The sequence below is a fragment of the Vanacampus margaritifer genome, chromosome 8 (assembly GCF_051991255.1).
Source record: "Vanacampus margaritifer isolate UIUO_Vmar chromosome 8, RoL_Vmar_1.0, whole genome shotgun sequence".
Lineage (NCBI taxonomy): Eukaryota > Metazoa > Chordata > Actinopteri > Syngnathiformes > Syngnathidae > Vanacampus > Vanacampus margaritifer.
Window position 1 is genome coordinate 1,461,857 of NC_135439.1, and position 13,810 is coordinate 1,475,666.

The following is a 13,810-nucleotide window of genomic DNA, read 5'->3' on the forward strand; positions in this document are numbered from 1 at the left end:
TTTTTTGATCCACTGCACACGCTCATCCTCCTCTTTTTCTAATCAGTTAATTACTTGCATAATTTAAAATGGGGGGGGGGGGGAGACCCCAGTAGTTTGACATGAACAAATATTCTGAATGTTATACGCAAGCATTTATTAAATGCTTTACTTTAATGATGTAGTTATGTTTATTGCTCAAACACAACCTGTGCTACCTTTAACAAAATGAATAGTGTGATTAATACATGATGAATGTGATATTTTTTCTGTGATTAATCAATTAACGCTTTAACTCTGACAGCACTTTAAAATATTTTACTTGTGAAAATAGATCGTACGGTTGCATGGACTTGAGGATGGAAATAAAATAAACGCCAGCCGACAATTCAAGCAACAAGCCTGACCTCTTTTTTTCTTTTGTTCTTTTCTTTCTTTCTTTCGTCCTTCCAGATGAACTTCACCGCGGCTGCTCAATTTTACGGCTACAGCAGCTTCTACCAGTTAGTCGAGGTAAACCCGTGATGACATCATTCGTCGTATCAGCTGCGTGCCGTCCGTCGCGTGTCTATCATCCGTCCGTCCGTTATCCATCATTCGTTCATCCACCTAAGATGTCCGTTCATTGTCGTGTTTCGACGGGTGCAGCGCGCCGGCCTGCTTCCGGTGCTGCTGTCGCCCATCCACCGACCCTTCACCATGTTCTGGCCCAGCGAGCGGGCCCTCAGCTCGCTGCCCCCCGAAAGGCAGCGCTGGCTCTCCAGTCCCGACCACCAGGAGGAGCTGGCCGCCACCATCAAAGCGCACGTCATACGCAGCGCCAGGGTAACATGGCTCCTCTGTGCGCCGCTAAAATGGCCGCTTGGTCGCCGTAACCCATTTGTGTGTGCGTAGGTTCTGAGTGTCAGTCAGCCGAATAAATACTCGGCCTTCCGCACCATGCACGGATCAAAAATCAAGTATAGCTGTGACAAAACCCTGGTGGTGAGAAAACACACACAGTGTTGCTATGGTAACAATTGTTGTCTGGCATCGCCACGGTGATGATATTTTGCAAGGAGATCCTAATCATGGCAATCTGCCTTTACATTCTTCTGAGCCACAATTAAAAAAAATGTGAGGGCAAAAAACGCCATGCGAGTGTGATGTTGCTTTGTTGTGTGATTGTGCTGATGCAGGGCGACATATTGATCAACGAAAACGCAGCCAAGGTGGTGGAGCGCTACATGAGCTTCTACGAGGGCGTGGCCTACGGCATCGACCAGCTCCTGGAGCCGCCGGGCTTGGGGGCGCACTGCGACAGCATCGAGAACAGGACCACCTTTGTCAGTACCGCAAACTCAACAGCCCGGTCTTGTCCACAGCTGGCAAAATTGCTGGCGTTTTCTACGCAATGGAGCAGCAGTCTGCAGTGTCAAAGCTGGTAGCAAGATTTGAACATTCAGTAATTGAGTGTCTGAAAACCACGCCCCCCTCGCTAATGCACACGAGCCCAATTCTCAAACGCAATTGTCACTCAAAAGGCTTATCTATACTATAGTGTCAACAAAATAGCGCTAACAACACTAAGCTAGCATCTTAACTGTAAAAGCTAACGTTAGCCATGACTGCTACTTTGCTAGCTAGTTTTCACTCAATCAATCACATCTTTATTTCTACGGCACCTTTCATACTTTAAAAGCAACACAAGGTGCTTCACATAAAAAAAGAAAGATTAAACACAACAAGAACAAGCGTCAACAAATTAGCCCATACAATATTAAGCTAGCATCCTAACTATAAAAGCTAATGTTAGCCACAACTGCTACTTTGCTAGCTAGTTTTGTAAGAAATGAGTAACTACAGATATCTGAATGAATCTAGTAGAGTGACCATATTCCCTATATATATATATATATATATATATGTATATATATATATATATATATATATATCCAGATCCAGTGTGATCTGAATGTCCATAATAAGGTGCATTACTGTTTTTTTTTTTTAATAAAAGGATATTTAAAATGAATTAAAAGGTGGTAGTAAAATTAATGAATGAAAAACATAAAAAGTACAGTACAAGTAGTGTGTGAGTACTTTTTGCCACTTGAGATTCATCTGTGTCAAAACCCTCGCTTGTGTGGAAATAGGGTCGCTGTGGCCGCTGTCTGTTCCCCCCACCCTGCCCCATCCGACACCAGGACACGGTAAACACCCCCCCCCAACCCCTCACTTTGAACCGCCAATCCACAGAAATGACGGACATGACGCGTGTCTCGTTCCAGGGCCGCGTGGCGAACTGCTTTCGAGGTCGCAGCAAGTACTCGCTGGGCTACATGCGCTGGTCCGACAACCTGGACAACCCGCTCAGCCCGCTTAGCTCCTTCGGCTGCAAGCGAGTGTGCCGCTTCCCGGGCTGGGTCCAGAAATGTTGCAAAAACCACTACGGCAGGGACTGTCAGGGTGAGCTGAGCAGGGCTGGCCAAGATTTGAGTTGCATTCAAGTTTGAATTTCACAGGCGAGCTGCCAACATGTGAAGTTCAGAGGTTTTAGTAGGCTTTTTTTGTGTGGTTTGTTTAGTTTTCTAGCTGAAGGTTTTGTGCTCCTAACATTCAGAGCTGTTTGGAACCGTTCATAATTCCCTCCATCTTGATTAAGGCCCCAGTATCAGCTAAAGAAATGTGTAAAAAAATGTCAAGAAGAGCCTACTAGAACATCTGAACTTCATTTGGTATTCACCAGAGGCACTTTCAATGTTGGCAGGTGTGTTTTGACTCCCATTTCACATGAGTTTGAAAGTGATTGGTCTACTAGTGAACACAGCCACATGCTCTGTTAAAAGAGGGTGTGCACACTTACGCAAACACATCCCAGTTATTTATTTTCACTTCCCCTCTCCCCCAATTTTTTTTTTTTAACAAATGAATTGTTCAGGTTATTAGTCTCATTAATGGAGTTAAAAGTTTTGAAATAAATAATTGTTGTCTTTTTTTTTAAATGTATTACAAAACCCTGGCATTTCAACAGGGGTGTGCACAGTTTTGATCGCCACTCTATGCTGAAATAATGGACTCGCTTTCTCTCTCTCTGCAGTTTGTCCAGGCGGCGTCGAGTCACCGTGCGGCAGCCACGGCGAGTGCGTTGACGGCTTGCTCGGGACGGGAAAGTGCAATTGTCCCGCCGGCTTCCAAGGCGACGCATGCGAGATGTGCACGCCGGGATTTTACGGCGCCAACTGCACAGGTTTGATCTTCGGCCACCTAGTGGCAGAATAATGACCTCAACACAAATCCATATCACACTCGTTTTTTTACAGTACAGTACATCTTTTTAATTTGAACTCAATTTTATGAATTCTTATGAAATTACGCAGCCATGTTTCTATTAGTTGAAAAAAAAAATCCCCACTTTTATGTTAACAAGAGTATGAAAACAATTTTATCGTACATTTAGAACAGATTTACGATTAATCGTGAGTTAACTATTGAAGTCATGCGATTAATTACGATTGGAAAATGTAATCGCCTGACGCCCCTAATATATACACAAACTGCTTTCTGTGCACGTGTGTGTGTGCGCGTGTGCACCTGGAGCAGCGTGCGAGTGCGGTAAGCAGGGAAGCTGCGACGAGGGCATGGAAGGATCCGGCCAGTGCGTGTGTCGGCCAGGTTGGAAGGGCGACCGCTGTCAGATCGACTTGGGTGAGTGACGCAGCCGTTTGCCACCAGGTGGTGCTATCGTTGACGCTTTCCTCAATTTTACATTGAATACAGAGCAACCATTCAGTTGTGTGTGTGTGTGTGTGTGTGTGTGTGTGTGTGCAGGTACCATCCCCGAGGAGTGCCACCCGTGTCACGCTCAAGCCGACTGTTTGCCAGCGGTGGGCTGTCAGTGTAAATCTGGTTTTCAGGGCAACGGCACCTTCTGCGCTCCTGAGCCACGTGAGTGTCAACATCAACAGCTTTTTTTTTTTTTCCAGCTTTTTTTCTATTCAATTGTTTCGTTCACGATGGCACGGTGGGGGCGTGTTCAGCATGTCCGCCTCACAGTTCTGAGGTCGGGAGTTTGATGAGATTGTACATCGGTGGCAGGAAACAGTTTGACAAATAGAAATGTCCACAGCAATCAATGAAACAATACATGTTTAAACATTTGTATTTCATCATATTTGTATTTTTAATTAAGTAACTTTAACTGTATTGATAAATACTACGGGAGCGTATTGCATTCACTTGGAAAAAAAAAAAAACTCCAGTTTTTCTGACTCATTTTTGGGGGGAGTATTTTTCTTTTAATTTTCTGTTTTTTAAAATATTTTTTCTGTCATTAAAAAATATTCGGAAAAACGGGGAAAAAATTATTCCGGAAAAAGGAGGAAAAATTACTCCGAAAAATGCGGGAAAAAATGTTCAGAAAAACAGGGGGAAAAAATATTCAGAAAAAATAACTATTTTATAAAACAGGGGGAAATTACTCATAAAAACAGACACAAAAAAAATTTGAAAAAAGGAGGAAAAATTACTCCGAAAAACGGGGAAAAAATTCTTCATAAAAACAGGGGTGGGGGGGGGATTCAGAAAAACTAAAAAAAATTATAAAACAGGAGGGAAATTACTCAGAAAAACAGACCCCCCAAAAAATTTAGAAACGTGGAAAAAAATATTGAGGAAAAACAGAAAAAATAACTATTTTATAAAACATTGGAAAATTACTCAGAAAAACTGCCAAAAATATATTCAGAAAAAATAAATCCTCAAAGAAACAAAGCTACCCCCAAAAAATATATTATATATAAATATATAATAAATAGTGAATGGAACTGCTGCTCGGGTTGTGAGTGAGGGAAAAAAATCCCATCTTGAGTCCAAATGGTGCTCCACTTTTTCCGCTTCATTTCACGGCACCGGTGGCGTAGCCGTGGGGGAGGGGTGATCGTCTAATTTAGGACGATCTCGCTTTAATGGCCTCTGGTGTCGTAGTTCCATGTCAGTGTTGTAGTACTGCTTAGAAGCTGCAGAGGCAGTAGTGAGTCGCTGCAACGAGCATCAGCTCAAGCAATCATTTAGACTTTTCGGTAAGACTAAACAACATTCAGATAGATTGATGTCATGAAAATAATTCATCTTAAAACCAACTGAAGATTCTCCCGAGAAATAAATGACAAACAGCTAAATTGCCAAAGAAAATGGCCCAATCGGCGTTTTTATGACCCAACTAGATGAGTACTAAGAGTAAGACAAATTCTGCCTAGCAACAAGAGACCATGCAAACGTAACGAAAATCACCATTGGGTATTTCAAATGTCTTTTTTCTTCTTTCAACTCTCCTTGTCCTTTCTGTGTGGCATATTGCAACTAAGTTGCTAAGAAAAAAAAAAAGTCCAGATGGCATTCGTGGCATTTGTAATTCGTAGTCACGCCACGATGGTCATGGGTTGCTAGGCAGAATTCGGTTAAGTCTCTGGAAAGAAGTTTGAGCATTTATCCAATAACCTTGATATCCAGCTTTAGGTCCATTTACTAGTATGCTCTTTGTGCTCTCTAATAGGACAACTACATATTACTAGTGAGGCCAAACCATGCGTTTGTTGATGATTATGCTACTAGTAACTTTAAGTACATTTTTATTACATTTAAAAATAGATTTGCCTAATTAGTATTCGTGTTCATTTTCATTGTATACCTGTTGTACAATGACAATAAAAGCTGCAACAAATTCTGCCTAGAAACAAACGACCAACACAATCACGAACCACCACCGCTTCTCCAAACTGTATAAATGAGCTTTTAGCAGGCGGCTAACTTGATTCCAAACGCGTCACAGCTCCGGATCTGTGCGGCGAGTACAACGGCGGCTGTCACCAGGACGCCAATTGCACCCAGACGGGACTGCGGGTCAACTGCACTTGTCGCAGCGGTTACCAGGGCGACGGCAAGACCTGCGACGCCATCAACAGGTGAACGGAACCGGAAGCGAAAAATGACTTTCATGATGTGTTTTTAAGGTATTTAAAAAAAAAAAAAAAAACACACACACACATACTCACAGTGGCAGGCTTCAGGATGTATTCGATCCCTCCTGGGGGTTAGTAGTAGGCTACTAATCATTTTAGTTTATTTATATCGGTCAGTGCTTCTGCTAATGCTTAGGCCAGCAGACAAAGACTTTTTGGCCTTGACTGCCCACCACTCGTAAAACGATTGATGTGTTTTCCAGGTGTGTGGAAGAGACAAATGGCGGTTGTAGCGACTTTGCATCCTGCAAGTTCACAGGCCCGGTGGGTACAAGCGTACACAGATAACCCAAACTGTTTGCATTTTGTTTTGCCTTCTCAACATCTCAACCGACTTTTAAAACACATGGTAATTATTTTGAAAAAAACAAGACAAACAAACAAAAACATTACTGCTAGCATTGGAGCTGAGGATGACCAACTTTCATTTCAGATGTTAGCTCCGATGTTAGCTTCAACATTAGCTTACAACGTTAACTTCCAATGTTGGATTCCAATGTTAGCATCCAACAAAACAACTAATAGCTTCAACTTTTCCTATCTTGTTCGCTTCCGACGTTAGTTCCAAAGTTAGCTTCAACATCAGATTTCAGTGTGATTTTCTTCTGAAGTTAACTTTCAGTGTTAGCTTCTAAACTTAGCTTAAACATCACCGCTAACATTAAAGTTGAGGAGTTCATTTCCAACGTTGTTAGCTTGTGAAATCAGCTTCCAGCGTTTCCTCTGTTAGCTTCAACTTTAGCCTTTAATTTTACCTTCCAACATTAAATGCAACGTTCAATTCCATTGTTAGATTATGAAGCTAGCTCCAAATGTCACTAAAGTTAGCCTCAACTTAACCTCTCACATTAGCAACATCAGCTTTCGAAGTTGGCGCTGAGCTCAGCGTTATATACGAACATTCGCTTCATGATCGGGTTCCCCGTATTTGACGACTTATGGCTTTTTATCCGTCTTCCCTCCAGAACGAGCGCGAGTGCGAGTGCTTGCCGGGCTACCTGGGCAACGGGTTCCAGTGCCTGGAGAAAGTGGTGCCCCCTGTTGACCGCTGCCAGGAGGACAACGGCGGCTGTCATCCCGCCGCCTCCTGCAAGGACTTGCATTACCACGGTAACGCTTGCGTGCGGGTCTGGCGCCATTGCGGTAACGTAACGTTGCTTACGACGGAAACGGACCTCTTCTGTCTAACTTTTCTGAAAAATATCCGTTACCATGGCAACAAACTTCTTGGGATCTTTACGCCTGCCAACTTGAATTCAACATTGAGACCTTCCGTTACTTTTGGAACATTTGCACAAGATGCTTGTTACCATGACAGCAGACATCTTGTGGCTTTTTATCTGTGACGATCTGTGTTCCATATGGATTACAATCAGACACGCTGATACCAACATCTTCATGATATCTGTTACCATGGCAACAAACCTCTCATGCTTGTAACCTTTCCACAAGGTTTCTGTTACCATGGCAACATAGCTGCAATGACGTTACATACGGAATGACTTCTGTTATCCTCTGTTACTCCCACTGTAACGTGGCCACACGTAGTCTGTTACCATGGAAACGCATTTCTTACCTCCTCCTAACCTAGATATCTGTTACCATAGTGACAGTAGTTCTGTTTTTATATTCATTTGACATTGTGTTACACACAAATTACCCTCCGTTACCATGGTAATGTTTCCCGAAGATCTTTTTCTTTTTACCCAACTAACAAATCTGTGGCTTTCATTTCAGTTGTTTGACACATTCGGATAATTCCACTTATCGAGGTAACATTGCTACAGTTATGTTCCCATGGTAACAGGCATCTTGTGACTTCTTTTTAACCTGCTAAACACACCTGTGGGTTTCCTTTGAATTATTGTTAAATAACATTACCACCCAGGTAATTTGTCCTCTTACGTTTCCATGGTAACGCATACAGCAGACATTCGGGAAACAGTCAAGCTTCTGTTACTATGGTAACGGACATCTTTTTTTTTTTTTTTACCTACTAACTGCTAACACGATCTGGTTACCATGGTAACATTTTACAACCCTGGTAACGTGTCGACTTGTTTCCCTGGTATCCACGGGCATGTTCCGGAGACAGTCATGTCATTCGGTTACCGTGGCACCGCATCTATTGTGACTCACGCACAGAACTGTAATGAGTGTACAGGTAATTACCATGGCGACACTGTAACAGGGGACAGCAGTGACAGTAACCATGGTACTTTGGAGTGGGGGGGGGGCTGCTTTTGTTTCCTGACAGACATGCTCAGCAGTCACTGGGTTGCCATGGCAACTGATGGCGCGGCGACATTGTTACGTTACCGCACTAAAGCTGCTGTCCAACGTGGCGCTTGTGTTTCCAGCCAATACGGCGGGAGTGTTCCACCTCCGCTCGCCGGAAGGAAAGTACAAGATGAATTTCAGTCAGGCGGACGCCGCGTGCCAGGCCGAGGGCGGCGTGCTGGCCAACCTCAAACAGCTGGGCGATGCACAACAGGTACATACACACACACACACACACACACACACGTCTATGGTTGCCATGGAGACATCAGCTGTATCTACACTCTCTTCATTGCCTCTGGGTTTCATTGAGACAAAAAAAACTTTAGGCCAACTTGGAAAGATTATAATTTGCTTCAAATTAATTTATTGGTTCGTCTGTGTTTATAATTTACAATTTAGTCCAATTATGGCCAAAACTGCCAAAATTAAAACTAAATAAATGACTAAAGGTGAAAATAAAAAGGGATATAAAAAAATATTTTAATTAAAAAAAATAATTAATTAATTAATTAATTCAAAACTTAAATAAAAAAATATAAAACTATCCAAAAATAAATAAATTAAAGTACAAATTAAAAAATTAAAAAAGATTCAAAAAATACATTTAAAAATAAGTGTTGAAATAAATATATAAATATAATTAAATATCATTCAATAAATAGAAACGCTCATGAAAGTTCAAAGCTTAAATTTTCATTACGATTTACATTGACACATTTTAATTTAGAGTGATGTAAATCATTAAAGAAATGTGGTAGAAGCAAGTCAATATATAAAATATCTGGATTTATTTGTCTGTCATGGAAGATGTGGAATACGGAAAAATTTGCGTTTGGCAATCGGTGGGATTTGCATATTTCAAATTTTGAATTTTTTTCCTTGCACTTTTTGGGGTGGATCATTTTGCTTCTCCCATAATTCATAGAAATGCATATTGAATTTTGATCCGCGTTTTAAATTTTTGGGGGTTAAAGAAAAAAGAGATATATTTGTGTAAGACAAGTATGGAAGGACGGCTTAGCTTAAAATGTCTTTTCAACGGTCTTCCCCCTGGAAAATGTGAAAATGGGGTCTTTTACAAATCGTGGTTCAAATCCTTCCACATTTCTCGTCCAACTTTTACAATTGAAATGAAATCCGTGCTCCGGCGCATTTTTCCTTCTTGCGTGCTCGCAGCTGGGGATGCATCTGTGCGTGGCCGGCTGGATGGAGGGCGGGAAGGCGGGATACCCCACGCGCTTCCCCAGCATGAAATGCGGCGAAAACCACGTGGGCGTCGTCCTCTACAAGGAACCCGTGGACCAGAGCAGCAAGTACGACGCCTACTGCTACAGGATGTCAGGTAACGACCGTCTTGGCACAAGCACTTGCCAAATGTGGAAGGGTCGGGTCAAGTTGAGAGTTACGGAAAATGCCAAATACGGAACATTCTCGGAATTTGCGGGAAGGCAAATACTGAATTTTGAAATTGAGTTCAAACCTGGAAAGTGCCTTCATTCGTTTCAATGGGATTGTGAAAAAGGTAGCCATTTTTTGTGCAATGTTGGCGTGTGCAGACGTGGATTGCAAGTGTCAGGACGGTTTCGACGGGGACGGCATCTTCTGCAACGGCGTCCTCATCAACGTTTTGGCGTCCTACAGCAACTTCACCCTCTTTTACAAGGTGAGGCGGCTTCGAGGTCTTGGAGGACGTTCGTCCAATCTCAACATTTTCTTTCTTTCCAGTCCTTGCTGGACTACGGCGGTTTGTCTGCGCAGGGCCAGAGTCTGCTCGACTTTTTGACTCAAAGGCAGTCGGAGGTGACGCTGTTTGTCCCCCACGATGACGGATTCAGCCCTGGACAAGTGAGCCCTTTTTTGAACCTGTGGATTATTTCACATTTAGTTCTATTGTGCACATCGGTGGTGATTTTGCATCATTTTTTACTTCATGAATTGTTTCTAGCCCATCATTTCTATCGTGCAAGATCGTGAATTAATTTTTTCTCTATAGATTAATTTGAGTCTTTGTGTTAAATTCTATTTGCATGTTGACACTGATCAATATATATTTTTTTATTCTATGGATTAATTTGAGTTTTTCTGTTCTATTGTACACGGTGGTGATATGGATTATTTCTTGTCATTCTGTTTATTTATTTTGTGCAGGTTGGGGATTAGCATGAATAATTTCTATTTTTATGGATTATTTCAAATCCTTGTGTTATTTCTACCGCTTTTACTTTTTAGGTGCTCTCGGGTCGAGATGTGGAGTATCACATCTCCACCAATCACGTCAGACGACCATTTAAGGAGTTGCGACACCAGGAAGTCATCCCGTCCAGGCTTGGCTTCAACCTGTCCGTTACCCACGGCAACAACCAGGTCGGACCCATCGACGCGCTCGCACGAGACGCAATCACCAGATTCCGTCTCTCATTTTTGAACCTTTTGCGTCTCAGAGTCGTAAACTTGTCAACCAGCGCCTCCTCCTGGCCTGGGACATCCCGGCGGTCAACGGCATCATTCACGTCATCGAGGCGCCGCTCACGGCTCCACCCCCTCAGGTGAGCTGGATTCATAGGAATGATGACGTAAATATGTAACATTAGAGGTGTACAGACATGAAATCGGATCCCTTCTAGATATTTGAAGACAAAATATAATGCCATGATACGAGTGGCCCTTTCCTTATGGCCTTCCCCAGTTGTGGTTTGCTGTTAAACAAACCAAAGAGAATCACACATTGTGCCTTTAAAGCAAATACACTGCTTTGCCTTGAAGTCCGTTAGCTTAATGCTAACAAACAATGTGAAGTGCCATCGAGAGGCTAACGTATAGCATCTACAGTACATGGTGGTGCTGGTATGTAGACAGACAATATAGCAATATTCTTTATCCTCCGCAAAGAATGGTTCATATTACCGCATCTTTTAGTCACTTGTGAAACTATTCGAGAAGCAGCAGCAGAATGTCCATTTTGAATGGAATCAAAAACGTAATTTTTTTATAGTCACTCACTGTTTGTTGTTTTTGTTTAGTTTTTTGTTTTTACAAAGTACAATATTGTAGAGCGAAAATTCTCTTAAAACACATTACAAACTTTTTTTTTTGAAAGAACACAATCATTTCGTTTCGATTCGAACGGATGAAACTCAAGCAGAGGCGGCAAATCCAGGACCAGAAAGTAAATCCTCCGCCATCGTTTAGCTTTAGCCCCGGGTGCTAGCTAGCTACCCGGGTGCTTGTTTACCTGCTAGGGAGCTAGCTAGCTAGCATGAGGGGCTAAAGCCAAACTGTGGCAGGGGTTTTACCTTCTGGACCTGGATTTGCCACCTCTGACAAAGGACAAATGATACGTTAGCTGTATAAATATTTCAAATGTCAATATGCAACATTTCTCAAATTGCATTTCTTTTGTCAATGTGGACAAAACAAACTGATTAGTAACCCATATTTTTTTGTAGTTTTCATATTTTCCGCCAGATCAACTTGTATGCGCAATACATTTTAATTGAACCATTATTATTTATTTATTTTATATTCATGCAAATTGTTACCGCAGTTTACGCGAACATTAACTCTATATATCGGTGGTAACATTTTGAGAGCAAAGTTGTTGTTGTTGTTTTGGTTGGTACTTAAAAACATCCGCTTGAAATCCTTCCAATCCGCCCTGAATGGTCTTTCCTCTGGTCGTCATGGTTACCAGCTCACTTTGAAGAAGTGCCGTTTAACCGAGTGATTGATGTGCGTGCGTGTTTTTTGCGTGGCGGCCAATCCAGGCTCCCCGTCACACTTGGCACGGCCGCGCCCACTCCAGCGGCACCGTGTCGGCCATCTTGGTGTCGCTGCTGCTGACCGGCGTGGCGGCGGGGATCGGATATTACGTCTTCAAACACAAGACGGACGCCTTCAGGTTTCAGTACTTCAAAGTGAGACGCACGCACACACGCACACACGCACATGGTGGGGGGGGGGGGGGGGGGGTGGATGCTAACGGCCAGTGGCAGACCTTTGGGAGTTAACCTTTCAGTAGGAATTTACTCATTAGCATTTTAGCTGTCTAATTGTAATGAATGAAGCTACTCAGTCATGTGGATTTTGGTCTGATTTTGGTCTGATTTTGTCATTTGCGCTCTGCTTGATGGGGCGGGGGGGGGGGGGGTTAGGTGCGGGGGGGGGTGAACATGATGCCAAGGCGGACACAAGATGACTTTACACGGCACAACACTTCTGACTCTTGAGGTCTGAGGGCAGATTAGCTTGACACGGCAACACACAGAGGCTGAAATCTGATTGGACCAAACAAATCCAACAAATTGAAATTGTGTCAAAATTAGTGAGTTCATTTGAAGTTCCTTATACGCCACTATTTTTTTTAGCGCACGATAAATGACCGCCTTACTTGTAACGGAGCAGACGTGTCCACGTCAAAATTTTGCAATAATAAATGTAATAATAATAATGCATATATTTGTGGAGACTGGGATCAAGTTGTATTTTACAGTTTTAAAATAAAAAAATGTGTGCAGGATTTCACAAGTTACTTCATATTCAAGATTCAATTAGAAAAGTGCACTGAGCTGTCACCAATGCCTTACAAATGCAATTATGCCATCTAGTGGCAGAAAAATGACCAACACAAATCACCTTTTTAATTTTAACTCAAATTTATGAATTATTATGAAATTACTGTTTCAATGACTAAAAGATTTCTATTAGTTAAGTTTTTTTTTTTTTTTACACTTGTCATGGTCATGCGATTAATTACGATTAAAAATTTTAATCGCCTGACGCCCTAGTAAATAACAATCTTAAGAGGCGTAAGAAAATAAAGTTTCAGACAGAAATTTATTTATTTATTTTTTTTTAGGACAAAAAGAGGAGATCTACTGTAATGTAATTAAAGTGCACGTTTCACACATCAAAATCAGGACTATTGTGTTTGGCAACTATGTGGAACTAAATGAAAGCTTTTGTCCATCAAATCAAGCTTCCTTCTGTCAGTTTCAATATTTGCAGTTGCCGTTTTATTTGCCTACAAGAGGATAAGTGACGCGAGACCGCAAATATCTCGTCATAACGCCCCGAATGGAGACGATAAACGCTTGTGAATAAATGAATACAAGTCGACGGAACAAATACGTCAATTTAGCTCGACTTCCCATCGCCGCTAACGAGCGCTCCTTTCGCGTCATCAGAATGACGACGAGGACAATCCTGCGGGCGGCCCGTCCAAACCCGCCCTGGTCTCCATCCCCAACCCTTTGTACAGCGGCTCCAGGGCCTTCGCCGAACCTTTTGGGGTGAGTCCCCGAGACCGCAATGGCATCGTCGGTGATCGGTCGGTCATGTGACACCTTCCCTCCCCGTATGACAGGAGACCAGTCAGGGGGCGGAGCCGGCAGAACCTGAGGAACCTCCAAAGATCCTGGACCTGGACCAGTAAAAGTGCGGTTGACATTTTTTTAACGGGCATTTTTCGTGTATGCACAAATCAAAGCTGCCGCGCAACAGGAAGACAAAGTGATTGTCAATAAAGTTTTGCACTAATCGTTTTCTACCGA

At 42.5% G+C, this 13,810-nt stretch overlaps 1 protein-coding gene across 2 annotated transcripts in view; it reads left to right on the plus strand.

Annotated features, from left to right (window-relative positions):
- stab1 (stabilin 1) overlaps nt 1-13,810 on the plus strand; it is a 39,116-nt gene extending 25,306 nt beyond the window's left edge. Inside the window, exons 49-69 of one of the 2 annotated variants that reach the window (XM_077573921.1) lie at nt 433-492; nt 628-804; nt 874-963; nt 1,158-1,304; nt 2,115-2,171; nt 2,250-2,427; nt 3,059-3,208; nt 3,562-3,666; nt 3,790-3,906; nt 5,789-5,921; nt 6,182-6,242; nt 6,944-7,088; nt 8,339-8,472; nt 9,438-9,603; nt 9,818-9,924; nt 9,987-10,106; nt 10,491-10,625; nt 10,703-10,807; nt 12,026-12,175; nt 13,445-13,549; nt 13,624-13,810. In XM_077573921.1, the coding sequence (XP_077430047.1) occupies nt 433-492; nt 628-804; nt 874-963; nt 1,158-1,304; nt 2,115-2,171; nt 2,250-2,427; nt 3,059-3,208; nt 3,562-3,666; nt 3,790-3,906; nt 5,789-5,921; nt 6,182-6,242; nt 6,944-7,088; nt 8,339-8,472; nt 9,438-9,603; nt 9,818-9,924; nt 9,987-10,106; nt 10,491-10,625; nt 10,703-10,807; nt 12,026-12,175; nt 13,445-13,549; nt 13,624-13,692 (2,511 nt within the window). In that variant the 3' untranslated portion in view covers nt 13,693-13,810. Of the gene's footprint in view, nt 1-432; nt 493-627; nt 805-873; nt 964-1,157; nt 1,403-2,114; nt 2,172-2,249; nt 2,428-3,058; nt 3,209-3,561; nt 3,667-3,789; nt 3,907-5,788; nt 5,922-6,181; nt 6,243-6,943; nt 7,089-8,338; nt 8,473-9,437; nt 9,604-9,817; nt 9,925-9,986; nt 10,107-10,490; nt 10,626-10,702; nt 10,808-12,025; nt 12,176-13,444; nt 13,550-13,623 lie in introns of those variants that run through there. The other variant, XR_013295122.1, reaches the window with a different exon arrangement.